Source organism: Ranitomeya imitator, chromosome 2, assembly GCF_032444005.1.
Source record: "Ranitomeya imitator isolate aRanImi1 chromosome 2, aRanImi1.pri, whole genome shotgun sequence".
In the NCBI taxonomy this organism is placed as follows: domain Eukaryota; kingdom Metazoa; phylum Chordata; class Amphibia; order Anura; family Dendrobatidae; genus Ranitomeya; species Ranitomeya imitator.
Genome location: NC_091283.1, coordinates 805,129,916 through 805,146,593, shown reverse-complemented (window position 1 = coordinate 805,146,593; position 16,678 = coordinate 805,129,916). Strand labels below are relative to the sequence as shown.

The 16,678-nt window shown below is 42.5% G+C and overlaps 1 protein-coding gene across 1 annotated transcript in view; it reads left to right on the top strand.

Moving 5' to 3' along the window:
• Window positions 1–16,299, top strand: part of LOC138665877 (uncharacterized) — a 41,623-nt gene extending 25,324 nt beyond the window's left edge. The window contains exons 2-10 of the mRNA XM_069753804.1: window positions 3,019–3,094; window positions 4,661–4,792; window positions 6,481–6,604; window positions 7,262–7,322; window positions 7,978–8,024; window positions 8,113–8,188; window positions 9,192–9,272; window positions 12,222–13,757; window positions 15,545–16,299. Of these exons, the coding sequence (XP_069609905.1) occupies window positions 3,019–3,094; window positions 4,661–4,792; window positions 6,481–6,604; window positions 7,262–7,322; window positions 7,978–8,024; window positions 8,113–8,188; window positions 9,192–9,272; window positions 12,222–13,757; window positions 15,545–15,737 (2,326 nt within the window). The 3' untranslated portion in view covers window positions 15,738–16,299. The remainder of the gene's footprint in view (window positions 1–3,018; window positions 3,095–4,660; window positions 4,793–6,480; window positions 6,605–7,261; window positions 7,323–7,977; window positions 8,025–8,112; window positions 8,189–9,191; window positions 9,273–12,221; window positions 13,758–15,544) is intronic.
• The last annotated feature ends 379 nt before the right edge of the window (window positions 16,300–16,678 follow it).

Below are 16,678 nucleotides of genomic sequence, written 5' to 3'. Positions count from 1 at the left end.
GCTCTAAACAATAGCATAAGCTTGTGGTTGCATGATGTCACAGACCTGGCAGTGTATTAATCAGAGTTCAGTTTATCAATGGTTAATCTGACTGGGGGCTCAGCAACAGCTTAAATGAGTTTCTGTTTGATTGGTTCTTATCTCTCCTCAAGAACAGGTCTGATATGATTGGGCCAGAGAAAGGGCGCCAAAATGTAAACTATAAAAGTGCACCATGACTTTACGGACACACTGTATTTTAATGGATTCAGGAGGCAAATAAAAAATCATTTGTAATTAAAAGGTGTTTTGGGGGCTATGTATAAAACTAGGGCAGGAGTCCAGCGTGCTGAATCCCACCAACGTATGATGCACTGTTAAAGATTTTGCTCATCATGCGACGGCTCATTTGCACTTATCTGATCATGTGCGACCGCTTTCCTTCCCACGACTTCTAATAGGCTGAATTGTAAGAGAAGCTGTGCCCCCGAGGAGTCTTGCAAAGTGACGTCCAGCAGGATTCTCTGCCCAAATTGTCAGAAACATCCCACCTGTTTGGGAGAAGACAAGTAGAAAAAGGGGAAAGAAAAAGGGGACGATCAGCAGCAAGTTGGATGAAAAGTCAAAAAATCATGTACATACCTGTAAACAGCCTTAAGATTGAAAATGTTGAAGACTAGTGTTGTTCCCACTTCAATTCTTAGGCCAAAAGACTCTTGATTTTACATTTTATCGAGAAATGTAGAGGTTTTGCCTAAATTGGAGACATTTCCGTCAGATTACAAGGGAATGTTAGTGCCCCAGGGAATCGGTTATCAGTTTGAGTAGTAAATCCGAGATATAGAAGATGGTAATGGGCAATTGTTGGGTTTGTCCCAGTGTATGAGTTGTGCGGATGTAGAAATAGACATGGAGATTTTGATGGTGCTTTTTGAGACCAAGCCAGCAGTGGATCCAGCAGGAAGAAAGCTGATCACTTCAATACCTGATCCATCCTTGCTTTGTGCTGAGCTGCATGTCTAAGGCCGGGTTCACATTGCATTAACAGCAGCCCGTTCAACACATACGCTACAGGCTGCTGTTAACGCAAGTGCCGGTATGGCAGCGCGCTAATGCAGATAGAGCATCTGCCAGCTCTACCTGCGCTAGCGGTGACTGACCCGGAAACGCTGCAGCCCGCGTCTCGAGGTCCGTCACTCAATGACGGCACATCGATAGCACACGCCCATTGTGGGCGTGCGCTAGCAATGCGTCCGACATTGGATTCAATGGCGGCGTTAATGGACTAGGTTCACATTGCGTTAGTGGGTGTCCGCTGACGGAATCCGTTACATAGCGCCACTAACGCAATGTAACGGATCCGTTAGCGCACCCATTGACCGCAATGTATGTAACGCATGCCATTTTTGGCATGCGTTAGCGATGTTCCGTTATTTTCTGACGGACCTCGAACGCTGTCTGCAGCGTTTTTGGGTACGTTCTCGCTAGCGCAGATCGGGCATCTGCGCTAGCGCGATCGCTAAACGCGATCCCTTTTTAGACATTGCGTTAACGCAGTCCGTTAACGTATGCGCTAGACGGACTGCTAGCCTACCGTAGTCCGTCTAACGGACAGGTTTAACGCAATGTGAACCCAGCCTAAGCCTATGTTCACACTGCTCTCTTGGCAATAAAAAAAAAAAGAACCCTCCTGTGTTTGAAATGTTTGTTTTGTCTCGTTTTTCACCACGTTTTTTTGGGGTGGAATACATGCGTGATTTGTCTAAAGTACATGTTTAATAAAGTTAGTTTTATTCAGCAGAAACGCTACAAAAAACATTGCAAAATTTATTTTTATTTTTTATTTATTTTTTTTGCACCATGCTTTCTATGGGGGATAAAAAAAAAAAAAAGAGGAATCGACATCCTGCATATTTAAAAAAACAAACGCTGCAGTTCCCTCTCAGTCAGGAAGAAAGTGCATAAGATTTCTGAAACTTTTGCTGGTACTTATTTGCATAAACGCTGCAAAAACCCTGTATGTGAACAGAGCCTAATGGATTTTATACACAAGACCAGTTTGTAGTGGGGGTCTGTAATTAATACATTTCACTTTTTTTGTCATTATCAAAAATTATGGCAATTGGCAAATACCATATTCGAGCAATAATTTCTACCTTATTTTTCTTTGCGGCACTTCTCTAAACAGTAGGCAGATCTGGGTGGAAGCGGTCTGGAGTCCGGACTACGTCCAGTCCAACGATCATGCTATAATATACACTCAGATGGCGTAGATTAGATTTTTATTTTTTTTGTATACTCTTAGGCTACGTTCACACTAGCGTTGTGCGCCGCTGCGTCGGCGATGCAACGCACGCAAAAACGCGGCAAAACGCACGTAAAAACGCTGCGTTTTGCGACGCATGCGTCGGTTTTTGCCGAAAATCGGACGCAAGAAAAATGCAACTTGTTGCGTTTTCTTGGTCCGACGCTTGTGGCAAAAAAGACGCATGCGTCGCACAACGCACCAAACAAAAACGCATGCGTCCCCCATGTTAAGTATAGGGGCGCATGACGCATGCGTCGCCGCTGCGTCGCCGACGCAAACCCGACGCACATTAGCTTAACGCTAATGTGAACGTAGCCTTAACGAGACACTTTTTACTAAATTGGGCACATTTCATGGTAGCGGTCTGTTTGTTCAACACGCTGGATTTATTCCATTTGACTCTATGGGAATCATTTCTGCAGCTCGCTCCTTTTGGGGGTTTCATTGCTTCTGGATCGGCCGAGCTGCTGATCTCTGTAATGGGTTGGTCGGCACTTGCAGATGAACCCAAACCTTGTGGCTAATGGATCACACAGCACATGGTGATGCAACTTGAAGAATGGGGACAACCCTTTTACATTGTTAATAAATTACGGACAGAAATAACATTGAGAAAAGATATCATGTCCTATCTAATTGATTTAAAAAAAAAAGGAAATTAAGTATTTTCACCTGAAAAAGTAGAATAAATATATGGCTGAAATGCTAAATTCAGTGTTTTTCTTCGACAGATGGCGCTCTTTGAAAGCAATTGGACAGCGGGTGCCAGGGTCTCGATTTATTGCCTTCAAAGTACCATTGAAAGGGGTAAGGAGGAGTGTATGAGGAGCGCCAGTGAATGTATGCTATACCGTGTATCCCACAGCAATAGTGCAATGCTAGGGTCCTGGTGCTGCAGCAATTAAAGGGATGCTGTCACCCCCAAAATCGAAGGTGAGCTAAGCCCACCAGCATCAGGGGCTTATCTACAGCATTCTGTAATGCTGTAGATAAGCCCCCGATGTATCCTGAAAGATAAGAAAAAGAGGTTAGATTATACTCACGCAGGCGGTCTGATCCGATGGGCGTCGCGGTCTGGGGCCTCCCATCTTGTTACGATGACGTCCTCTTCTTGTCTTCACGCTGCGGCTCCGGTACAGGCGTACTTTGTCTGCCCTGTTGAGGGCAGAGCAAAGTACTGCAGTGCACAGGTTCCGGGCCTCTCTGACCTTTCCTGGCTCCTGTGCACTGCAGTACTTTGCTCTGACCTCAACAGGGCAGACAAAGTACGCCTGAGCCGGAGCCGCAGCGTGAAGACAAGAAGGGGACGTCATCGTAAGAAGATGGGAGGCCCCGGACCGCGACGCCCATCGGATCGGACCGCCCCTGGGTGAGTATAATCTAACCTCCTTTTCTCATCTTTCAGGATACATCGAGGGCTTATCCAGAGCATTCCAGAATGCTCAGAGACCCGCCCCTGTACTCCACGTTCTATGTAGGAAACCTCTGTGCTCTGTACGGACTGTAGCAGGATGTGAGGAGCGGAGGTCACATCCCCACATGTGGCCGCTCACAAACAGAGCAGAAATTTGACAGCAAGTAAACTCTGAAATTTCTCTAATACATGAATGCATTAATAATCTGTGCGCCTGGGAAGCAACGTTTAAGGGTGTTTTGTACACAACGTCTTTTTCAAGTTGATTCCACCTGAAATCTGCATGAAAAAGTGCTTGCAATGCTAAAGAGTTAAGACCTGTGCTGGAAGGTGCAAATGACTCGCTGTTCACACGTTCAGTCTTTTTGAGCTTCTTTTAATGGGTTCAGGCTTAGAAAGCGGTGAAGCGGCTGAAAGTGATCGGTCTGCTCTTCAGCCGCTAGTTTATACAATTAAAGGCAAATATTCTCAGCGACCAAAAAGACGCCAAAGCAGAATACCGCCGGCGGTGTCCTGAACTGTCTGCTGCTTCAAAAACGTTGCTGATCTGCCGGCGTCTAGAGGACGTGAGCGCATAACCCTAAGCTTGTGTTCTCTGGGATCGCTCCAATCTGACAACGTCACTCTTACACGAGAAAAGGATGTGCACCCCAGAGCAGGTAAAAGGTAACTGGACTGGCTAATGGTTTTCTGGATTGGACAATTAAGTGCATGTGACAGACCCCACTATTTGCCATTGGGGTGACTTGCTTCTTCACGGTCTGGCCGCCGTCACTGTCCATGGCAGCCCTTCTTTCCATCTCCCTTTGATTGACAGCTCATGGCTATCCTTATATGCATGGTAGCCCTCGCCCCTTCCCCTCCGTAGGATATTTTCTGCAGTCGTTATACTTTTACCCATCATGTATTTTTCCTACATATTGGATTTCTTCTATACACGTCATGTGTCTTCCTTGCAGATCAATAATCAGCGTGTAACACAGACCCAGAAGTTTACACCTAAAGATTTACTTACCTCAATCCGTTCACAAAATGAGGAGCTGGGACTGATCATAGACTTAACGAACACTGAGCGTTACTACACCACTAAGGTAAGAGGAACGATTTCTGTATCGGCGAGACAACCCTTAACCCCTTCACGACCTTCGATGTACCTAAACATCATGGTCGGATAGGGATTCCCAACCTTAGACGTGTGGATGAGTCTTGGCGATCGTGCAGGCGCAGAAGCTGTGACCGTTTCCGAGAGCTCAGCTTACGTGACAGCCGAGACCCAATGCCAGGAGCAAGTGCCGCACTTCCCCCAGCTGTTTAACCCCCTATATGCTGATATTAATATAGATCGTAGCATTTGGGAGGCTAAGAGCGTGAGGGGGCTCCCTTTCCCGCCCGATAGGGGTCATCACGAGGGCCCGATCATTGCCATGGCAACCTGAGGTCATCATGATCACCTCTAGGTCAGCGAGCTACAGCAAATCTGGTAGACCATGCCAGGGGCCCATGGTCTAAGAGGCTTTTGTCAGTGCAGCACTGACGAGTATAATGCATTGCATTATACCAGTGATCAGACTGATACAAGTTAAGGTCCCAAAGAGGGATTAAGTACAAAAGTATTAAAAAAAAAAAGAATTGTGTGTATCATAAATAATAAATGAAAATATTTTACCCAGAAATATATGTATATTTATGTAAAAAAAAAAAAAAAAAAAGAATAGACAAAAGTACACATTTGGTGTCGCCGCTTTCGGAAAAACCCGACCTACAAAACTCCCACTAGTTAACCCCTACAGTGAACACCGTCAAAACAAAAAAATTAAAAACGTGGTGAAAGAAAACTGTGCTTTTACATCTTACTTTTCTGTCGAACAAAAAGTGGAATAAAACGCAATCAAAAGTTGAATGGAAATAAAAATGGTATTGCTGAAAACGCCATCTTGTCCCGCAGAACAAAAACGCCATACAGCTCCATCAGCAGAAACCTAAAAAAACCTTAGTTCTCAGAATAAAGCAATGCAAAAATAATTGCAAAAGTAAAACTTGCAAATTGTGAAAGTGCCAATTTTTTTTTTAAAAGGTATACATTTGGTATTGCTGTAGTCGTACAGAACCTAAGAATAAAGCTGCCTTATCAATTTTACTACAGTGAACTGCTATTTTTTTGTTCATTCTGCCTCTCAAAAGTCAGAATAGAAAACGATCAAAAAATGTTTTGTGCCCTAAAATGGTACCAATAAAAATGTCAACTCATCCCGCAAAAAAACAAGCCCCCACATAACTTCGTCAGCCAAAATATAGAAAAATTATAGCTTTCAAAATTTCGGGGTTTCATCTGAATCACATCACTCAGAGATTTAGATGGAAACCCCAAAGTAAGTGCTCAGCGTAGAGCGCCGCATAAATGTGATCCCAAACATCATGTAAAATGTTCTAAACAAAATCTTAAAATCAATCCACAAAAAATGCAAGTCCTCTCTCAGGTCTGTCACCTGTCAATGGAAATATATGGGGCTCCATATTACTGGGTCGCACAAAGGAGGGTTTCCATTTATGATTTATATTATATCCATGAGATGGGTAGTCCTTGTATGATCACAGGGGTCTACCCCGCTCATTAGGATGGGGGTTGGATTTCCTCCTTACTCCTGTTCTAGTCACTCCTTAGGGCCCAAATCCGTCTGACATTTATCACCTGTTCTATGAATAACTAATAAATGCCCATTGCTGGAAACCTGTGTGAAGAATTGTTCAGCGTCATTAATGAATGTTCTTTCTTATAAAGGATTTGCCAAAAAGCGTGCAGTATGTGAAACTCCACACAGTAGGACTTAAAATCCCAGATGATGCCACCATCCACCAGTTCAAGAGGGTCGTATGGAAATTTTTGGCCGCTAATTCCGATAATGGTAAGAATTGTATGGCTGCTAATTTCCTTGTTTATTGTCATCTCCTTTTTAGAACAATTGATCTGTAGCTGCTCTGTACTGAGATGTCAGGAAATATTATAAGGTGAAACCAGAACACATGAGCTGTGCGCACGTGAACAAGCCCGTAGAGACATGTTCACACCACCAAGAGACTTGAAAACACAAAAAAAGCACAGTAAAACCAAAAACACTCTGTTGCAAAAAAAATCACAGTGGACATATGTACAATACCTGTATGAGCAGGATTCAGAAAAGGAATGTTTATGTGCTGTTCTGTCCAGCGTGTCCACATGGATATTCCTTTTCTGAATCCTGCTCATACAGGTATTGTACATATGACCAGGTTTTAAATACATCATATAGGGATTACATACATTAGTTAGGACTGCTCTGATACGGGTATACCTTGATGTTTGGTAGAGCAGCTTATATACATTTTTTGCAAAAAATGTATCAACCAAATACCCTGTTTTTTCCATCTTTTTACTAGCACTTGCTGTCCACTGTGATTTTTTTGCAACAGAGTGTTTTTTGTTTTACTGTGCTTTTTTGTGTTTTCAAATATTATAAGGTGTAGTTACCATTTCTCCAGAAGCAAGTAAAGAAACAAAGATGTTTTTTTTTTTGTCTTACTAGATAAACTCATCGGTGTTCACTGTACAACTGGAATCAACAGGACCGGATATCTTATATGCAGGTAAGATACATGCCCTGCTCTCAGCACATGTCTGGAGCTTTCTGTTAAAAGAGTTGTCCACTTTCAGAAAAGTTTTTTCTATAAGCTCAATTAGTGTTAAAAATAAAACTGCGCCTAATTCCCCTCCCCAGGTCCTGTGTCGAGTCTCCGCTGCTGCTCCCAGTGACTTCAGCACTGCAGACAACAGAGACATTGGAAGCAGCAGCGGAGACTCGGTGCTGGACCTGGGATGGGGACGTAAACCAGTTTTTTTTTTTGTTTTGTTTTTTACTTATAATTTTACAGGAAGAACTCGTCTGAAAGGGGACAACCCCTTTGAAGGTGAATTTGTCCTGTATGACTTGCCAATGTTAAATGACCCTCGGTAGTAGTCATTTATTAGCCTGGTCGAGCGCAGTTTGAGCACAGAAAGGTTGTGAATGTAATCATTTTGTACGCATAGAATGTCATTGTTCTCGGCAGCACCTGTCTAGAATAATGATTCTGATTCAAGCCAATAAATAATTTCACCCGACGAACGAGCGTGTTGCTTGCTGATTGTCAGCCTGATTACACAGGATGATTATCAGGAAACAAGGGCTCCTAGGAACGCTCGTTCCCTATAATCGGCCAGTGTAGATTCACACTTACTCTCATGCACTCTTTTTGCAACTAGGTACCTGATTGATGTTGATGAATGGGTGCCACTGACTGCGCTATCTGGTGAGTCTACAGATATATCTGTATAGGTTTATGTATTTACTTAGAAACCCCAAGAAAATAACTTATTTGTTCCCCAATTCTTCTAAAGCATTTGGTCAGTCTCGAGGCCACCCAATCGAAGGAACAGTCTACATTGAAGACATTGTGAAAGGACCTCCTCGAAGGTATGGAACCACTGATTGGGGCTATGCTCTGACGTGGTGCATTTTGCTAATTGTTACAATTGGGCTGAAGATAAAATCACAGGATCTATTGCTGCCGTTTATATAAAAGCTGCAGGATTTTTGATGTGAGATGTGGAAAGTATTTCTATGTCAGAAAGGCAAAAAACATTTTAGGGGGTCCGTACTTTGCATATCTGGCAGTGGGAGCTGAAGCAAACCTGCAAAACAGACTTGTGTGGAGGACGGTAATGTAGAATTACCAAGGTGTTAATGGGATGTGTCATGGCAGATGTCAGTTTAGTCTCACATTAGTTCACATCTGCACCATTTTCAAACACTTGATCAGTCATATCGGAGGAGCTGGTAGCCCTCCATCACATGACGGGAAGAAACTACAAATCTCGGGGAGCCTATACCTGTTAGATAAAATTCTATTCAAGTGCTTGATATGGACCATAAAGTCTGATCATCAACTGGTTCGGCAAAAAATAGTTCTTTGTCTTACAAAACATCCATTGGGCCGTTGGATTGTTTTTTCTGACCTATAAGAGCTGGTTGCAACATTCGCCCCAAAAAAATCCAAGAGTAGTGATGAGCGAAGGTGCCCAGATAAGGTGTTATCTGAGCATGCTCGAGTACTAACCGAGTGACTTCGGCATGCTCGAAAAATATGTTCGAGTCCCCGCGGCCGCATGTCTCGCTGCTGTTCGACAGTGTATGGGCACTATTATTGTGCCACATGACAACTGGTCATATTGAGGAATTGTAGCATCTTTGACATCAAGAATATATCAGTAGGTGTTCTTACTCGTTGTAAGAAAATCTGTGTAGAAATCTGCCCACTTCACCACCCCTTTAAAGATTATTTTATATTTAACTTTAGCATTTGCTTTGCAGGATTTTACAGCTTTTTGAGTGTTTGTTTTTTTTTATGTTTATTTTGTGTTTTTTTGTTTTTTCGTTTTGTTTATTTATTTTGTTTTTTGTTTGTTTGTTTTTATAGTAATATTGGCATAGACTTGCCTCCTGCCATTGACGAACCAAGAGAAATGGATAATGACTCGTACGGTGACGATATGCCCAGGTAAGTGTCTGTCCTATAAAGGCGCGGTATTGGTAACTAGTAGCAGTAGTTTCTACTACAATGGCCCAGAAGAACTTTTAATATGGAATCAAGTAACCAATTAGAAGGATTTTTGATACCTGTATTAATTGTGTGAACTGAGGCCTTAAACCAAGAACCACTCGTTTGATTTCTGTTCAATGGTGAAAATGTTCCCAGACAAGGGTGGATAAGGAACATGTGGTTTTTCTTTGCAGTTTTTGTATTACCACTAAAAAAAGAGTAAATTTGGATTTTATTTTTGTAGTTTGTATAGTCTGATCATGACTTTAAAGTTAAATGCTTCCCTTTAATTACAGAGTAAGAAAGCATATATAGGACATAAATGCTTGTATTGCAAACATGACCCAAAACCTGTCAAATGACTTTGTGTCTCACAGTAAATATACGATAATAATTTTTTTGTGGGGAGTACATATCCTTTTGTAAGTGTACACAGTGGAGTACCTTAGTAACTAAGAATTGATTTAAAAAATAAAGTAAAATTCAGTATTTTGTTTGCACATAAATTTGTCATTTTACCTAACTAAGGTGTACACATATCCTTCATGTTATCTTCCTACTTTGGGTAAATGCAATTTTTTTTTTCCGTTTTGTTTAATGGGAATCTGTCAGCAGGTTTTTGCTGTGTAGAGTCTGATTCTAGCAATGCGTCACTTAGGCTACGTTCACATTTGCGTTGTGCGGTGCTGCGTCGACGACGCAACGCAAACCAAAACGCATGCCATTGTTTTGTGACGCATGCGTCCTTTTTTGGCATGATTTTGGACGCAAAAAAAATGCAACTTGCTGCGTCCTCTGCGCTCTGACGCGTGCGCCAAAAAAGACGCATGCGTCACAAAACGCAATGCAACGCAGATTAGCTGGACTGCATGGCACGTGACAGCTAGTCCTGCAGTGATAATCTCCTGCCGATAAAACACTGATTGTATTGAAACTACAGCAAGGGACACATACCTGAAGTCAGGCTCTCTCTCTGCCCCTACATCATGCTACTCTCAGATTAAATGTCAAAAACCTGCTGACAGATTTCCTTTAACAGTTCAAGCAAAGTGGATGGGATGTGATTTCATGATAACTCCTGCCCACTGTGTGTCTAAAGGTGCTGCTGAACTGTGTATTTTGGTGCCTTTTTTTCTATGTAGGCTTCTTGCTTCAAGTGTGCACCAAAAATGCAGCAGAAAACACAATAATGAGAGCAGGTTGCTAGGGCGTAATTTGTTGCGGACACCTGCTGGAAAAAATGCAGCTTTTTTGCACCTAAGGTACCGTCACACTTAGCGACGCTGCAGCGATACCGACAACGATCCGGATCGCTGCAGCGTCGCTGTTTGGTCGCTGGAGAGCTGTCACACAGACCGCTCTCCAGCGACCAACGATCCCGAGGTCCCCGGTAACCAGGGTAAACATCGGGTAACTAAGCGCAGGGCCGCGCTTAGTAACCCGATGTTTACCCTGGTTACCAGCGTAAAAAAACAAACAGTACATACTTACATTCAGCTGTCTGTCCCTTGCCGTCTGCTTCCTGCACTGACTGCTGGCCGTAAAGTGAAAGCACAGCACAGCCACAGCGGTGAGTCACCGCTGTGTGACTCACCGCTGTGCTGTGCTTTCACTTTCACTTTACGGCCAGCAGTCAGTGCAGGAAGCAGACGGCAAGGGACAGACAGCTGAATGTAAGTATGTACTGTTTTTTTTTTTTTTACTTTAACGATGGTAACCAGGGTAAACATCGGGTTACTAAGCGCGGCCCTGCGCTTAGTTACCCGATGTTTACCCTGGTTACCAGCGAAGACATCGCTGAATCGGTGTCACACACGCCGATTCAGCGATGTCTCCGGGGAGTCCAGCGACGAAATAAAGTTCTGGACTTTCTTCCCCGACCAGCGACAGCACAGCAGGGGCCTGATCGCTGCTGCCTGTCACACTGGACGATATCGCTAGCGAGGACGCTGCAACGTCACGGATCGCTAGCGATATCGTCTAGTGTGATGGTACCTTTAGGAACATGGCCTTAGATACAGGTCCTTCTCAAAAAATTAGCATATAGTGTTAAATTTCATTATTTACCATAATGTAATGATTACAATTAAACTTTCATATATTATAGATTCATTATCCACCAACTGAAATTTGTCAGGTCTTTTATTGTTTTAATACTGATGCTAATTTATTGAGACAGGTTTTTTGGGTTATTAGGAGTTGTATGCCAAAATCATCAGTATTAAAACAATAAAAGACCTGACAAATTTCATTTGGTGGATAATGAATCTATAATATATGAAAGTTTAATTGTAATCATTACATTATGGTAAATAATGAAATTTAACACTATATGCTAATTTTTTGAGAAGGACCTGTATGTCAGGAGAATGTGGCTTCTGCTGACAGCTTAACTCTCCTAACCCGCCATGCTTATCGGGCTCAGCCATACGTGTATGTGTTTTCAATGGAGAGCAAGGAGAAAACCAAAGGCTTTAGCTCGTCAGCCGGTTAATGACAGCGATTACTCACAAATCCACGATAGCCACAGTTTCCTGAGCTCAGCCCTTTTATTTTAATGGATATGGTAGAAGTTCCCTAGGGCCGGTTTCACAAGTCCAACATTCACTGTCCCAAGGCTGGACTGTTATGTCCTGACCAGCAGCAGGTCTCCTGACCTCGACAGCCACATATTTGCCTGTGAAGGTGTTGATTTCAGGTCAGGAGGCCCGTGTCCTGTCTGAACTTGGACTGAGAATGTTGGACATGTGGTAATGGCTTTACTTTGAGGGATCTTCATTACATGGTATGTCCAGGTCACAGATGCATTTGCCACTAAAAACGCCATTTTTTTATTTTTTTAAACTCAGTCATTGGATTAATGAAACGTACGCTTATAGATATATTTTAATGTTACCCGTCTTGCAGGGGTCGACGGTCACAACAATATTCCATGAGATCGCTACTTGAGCTTATTCCCAGAAATGAATATGCAGATTTTGATGCCAGAGATCCGAGGCCATTACCACTTATGAGAGCTAGGTCAGATGAATATCAGGATGACAGCAGAGACTTATTCAACCCAAGACCTGAATTTAGGAACAGAAGGCCACCATTTGGCGACATGGATGACGATATTGATCTTCGCATGCCATCGGAACGTCGAGGTATTCCGTCCGGTATGCCAGAACTTCTGAACGCCCCTGAAAGGCTTCGAAGACCAGCTGATTTTAATCCAGATGGCAGATTTATTTCCGGACCAGAAAACAGACGAGACATGTATGGATCCGAACCAAGGCCTCTTATGGATCTTCGAGACGGGCCACATATGATACCACACGAACAGGGCGGGTATAATGAAAGAATGAGAGGCCGGCCGAGCCCAGCGCAAGGCTTTGATGAATATGGCGCTCCTCCTTCCAATCGTGTGCCGTCATTTCCACCGGGAAGAATGAACATTGCTGATGTCCAAGAGGCAGCACGTCGGGGGCGTTCATTAATCAACGAATTAGATTATCTAGACAGATTGCGTCGCCAGGAATTACCAAGCGGGGAAAATGAAAATGACGGGTTTGACCCAAGAGATCATGAAATGATGAGCGGCGGTCCTTATAATGAAAGGGTGCAACCACGAAATGTAAGGACACAAGAAGGTCCTATGAATGATAGAATGAATGCCAGGAGTGCACAGCTTCACAATGAGTCGCTGAATGAACCAAGACCCTTAATGGATAGATGGGACATGGAAGACCCAAGAAATCCAAGGTTTATCGAGGGTCCTGTAAACGAAAGATTTCCCCAAAGAGAAGCCCAAGGTTTTAGAAATCCTGCAGATCAGAGGATGCACCTACAGGATGGAAGGTTAATGAATGGACCGATGACTGAAAGGATGCAGTCCAGAGATGCACAGTTCATGGAAGGCCCAATGAATAATAGGATGTATTCCGGGGATCCACGACAAACTGAGGCTTCGGGAAATAATCAGACCCAGACGAAAATTACAAGACTTATGGACCTTCCTATGAATCAAAGGTTGAACCCTAGGAATGGACAGGCTATGGAAAATTCTATGAATAACAGAATACCACCAAGAGATTCAAGACCATTGACTAGGGGAATGGATACACTGATGACCCCAAGAGATTCAAGACCCATGGAGGGACCCCTGAATACAAGAATGCATCCAAGGATTGACCGAGCAGTAATGGAGGGGACCATGAATAATCAAATGTATTCAAGAGAAGCAAATGAACGTATGCCCCTAAGAGACACCCGACCCATGGAGGGGCACATGAGTGAGCGAATGTTCCAGCGGGATGCACCCACCATGATGCAGCGTCCCATGAATGAACAGATGCACCCACAAAATACTCACACTGCGGAGCGCCCTATGACTGAGAGCATGTATCCACAGAATGAAGAATACCCAATAAACAAGCAAAGAGACTTCATGAATGACACAAGGTAAACGGCATTAATCATTATACATTTCAGCTCCTCTTACTTTGCAATGTTTTCCTTTCGTGAAATGCATGTGTCGTGTGCATCCCCCGATGTATATGTATAAGGGAAATCGGTGGTATCCGTCACTAATAGCAGTGCACTTTAGGAAAACGAATATTGTACAGGATCCATCCCCTACACACACTGATGGCGGTTTCTCTAATTTGCACTTCTCAGAATCTATTTACATACAGAAATATTGGTGAAGCCATTTGTAGAGATCCCATATGCATATCAGGCAGGAAGTGCACTATGGGTGTGTAGATGCACTAGGAAGAAGCTAAGTGCACTGACACACCCTCAGTGCACTTCCATCCTGATTTGCATATGGCTACTATATTTGATTTCGCATTAAGAGACAAGTAGCTATACAGACATAGCAAGTTTTCACGTATGGAAGTAGTGGTGACATGCTCCTTTTAAAAGAATGCCCAGATCCCTTTTTTTTTTTTTTTTTTACTAGTATGTGCCTGGACATGGGTGCAGATTTACCGATCTGGCGATGGGTCGCCCCCTTCGTTGCTCTATACGAGGCCTGTGCTTACTTCTGCTCAGACCCACTTAGAGGACGCTATGTATAAACCATGAAGGGGAGGGAGAATCTACTGGAACGCTGTGGCCCCTGAAATCAACTGGTCCGGGCAGGATCCCAGAGTGGAACCATTGTCAATTTAATATTGATGGTCTATCTTAAATGGCCAAAAACATTTCATGAATCAACAGCTGAACATAAGACTCTTTGGAATATGTATTAGATAAATCTTCTTTCCCCACTTATGAGCCACTTCTACTTCCCCCTCCACCCCTTGAATGCATCGTCCACTCTGAAAAACTGCCAGGTTACCACTGCTATCTTACTCGGGGGAGGAGAAGTCTGTAGCAGTCAGCACAGTGTAGCATCAGGCAACTGTTATACATCCGTACAGTGCTGGATTCACAGCCACACATCTCAGTACTGGTGTACAATGTCCTCCATGAGCTGCAGCTTCTGGACATGTGCTACAAAGAGAAAGGAGAGCAGGAATCCCTCTTGTCTGTGTGTGCTGTGCATCGGGGACATCATAGCAGGTAGTTTGCACCCACTAGATCAGAGAGGACTGGGAAATAGAAATAGAGCCTGCAGAGGGACACAAGGTGAAGATGCAGGATATACGTTATGTAATGGCCAGAAATAGTGTTGATAGATTATATATATATATATATATATATATATATATATATATATATATATATATATATATATATACGGTATACATATATATATATATATATATACGGTATACATATATATATATATATATATATATATATACATATATATATGTATGTGTATATATATATATATATATATATAACAACACTATTTCTGGCCATTATATGTGTGTGTGTATGTGTGTGTGTGTGTGTGTGTATGTATATATATATAATGTATGTATATGTACGTGACGGGTACACTAAAAGGCTAGACTATCATTTTCAAAATACTAGAAATATAGAGATACTCTCAAAAAGAATCCGCCTGAATGTACATCTGATGACCATGGATCCCCTAATTGTCCGCTGTCACCTGGGAAAGCTTTGGATGACCAAAGTAGTATTACAAGCGATCGTGTGAAGTCTGACGGGGTGGGAGCTGCTCTTTTTATGGCTCTGTTCTGGCTAATGGTGGAGCTTCCCCTCTGCGATATCTGTATGATGTTATGACTGTATGATGAATAAATAAGCTTTTTTATATTTTCCCTCCCAAGACCCTTTGAAGGAAGAAAGATGAATCCATCTGAAGATGTATTCAGAGGAACTAACAGATTCGCTCCATATCCTACCCTGATGAAACCTGGACAACCTACAGGACCGCCGAGACTTGACAACAGAGACCCCCATGAGATGTTGCCTCCATCCCGGGATCCCAACCATTTCCCACGAAGAACCCGATTTAACTAGAATCTTGAATATTGTTTTTTAATTTCGGGAGTTGGTAGTTGTAAAGACTTCTTGTACTTCTATTTGTAAAATGTTCTAATGTCATAGACCTAGTAGTAAATATGATCCTCTTTAGTTTTTTTACCAATTGTTCTTTTATTTTTGTTTGTTTGTTCTTTTTTAATATTCCGATACCAGGTATTCTTATATTATAACTAAAGAATTTTCGTCTGATTTTCACTCGCTGTAAAAATCTACTAAGATGCTACAATTATAAAATCATTTTGTCAGTTACCCAATACTCCAATGTGGCCCCACGATGCCTCTGATTTGCAACCAACATACAAAAGACACATTTTGTTTGCTACTTTTGTACCATGGTGTGTTAAGGGCATCACAGTACTAGTTAATAGTTTACCAGTAGTTTGGTGCCATCCGAACCCTCCGTATTATTGTATCATATGCTCGCTAGGACTTTTTGCTTTAGATCAGATTGCGGCCGTATTCCAGAATATGCTAATTCGATGCACTCTTTGCTGTATTATGTTATCAGATATTAAACTGTGTGCCGGTGTTGTGTTTAGTATGTCTTTTTAGTGGGTTTTTTGTGTGTGTGATTCAAGTGGTGGCATCAAATCTATAGGTACTGACTGCGGTGATCCTGAAAATATTGTTTTTGAGGGAGGAGTTTTTAAAAGCCTTCCAAAAAAAAACTAAGGGAAAAATATGTAGTTTTCCAACAACAACAAAAAAACTGAAAAAGCCAAAGAAAACTGGAACGAGGCCCAAACAAACTAACGAATGGGCAGAGAAAAGTGAAATGTTTAGGAAGACACAGATGGACATTGAGTTGAGGAGGTTTGGTGATAAAGTGGGGAGGCTACTAGCAAATTGGGCAAAAGGTAGAAAGGAAAAAAAATTATATATTAAGAATAAAGAGGGTCTAGTAGTGGATAATCCCA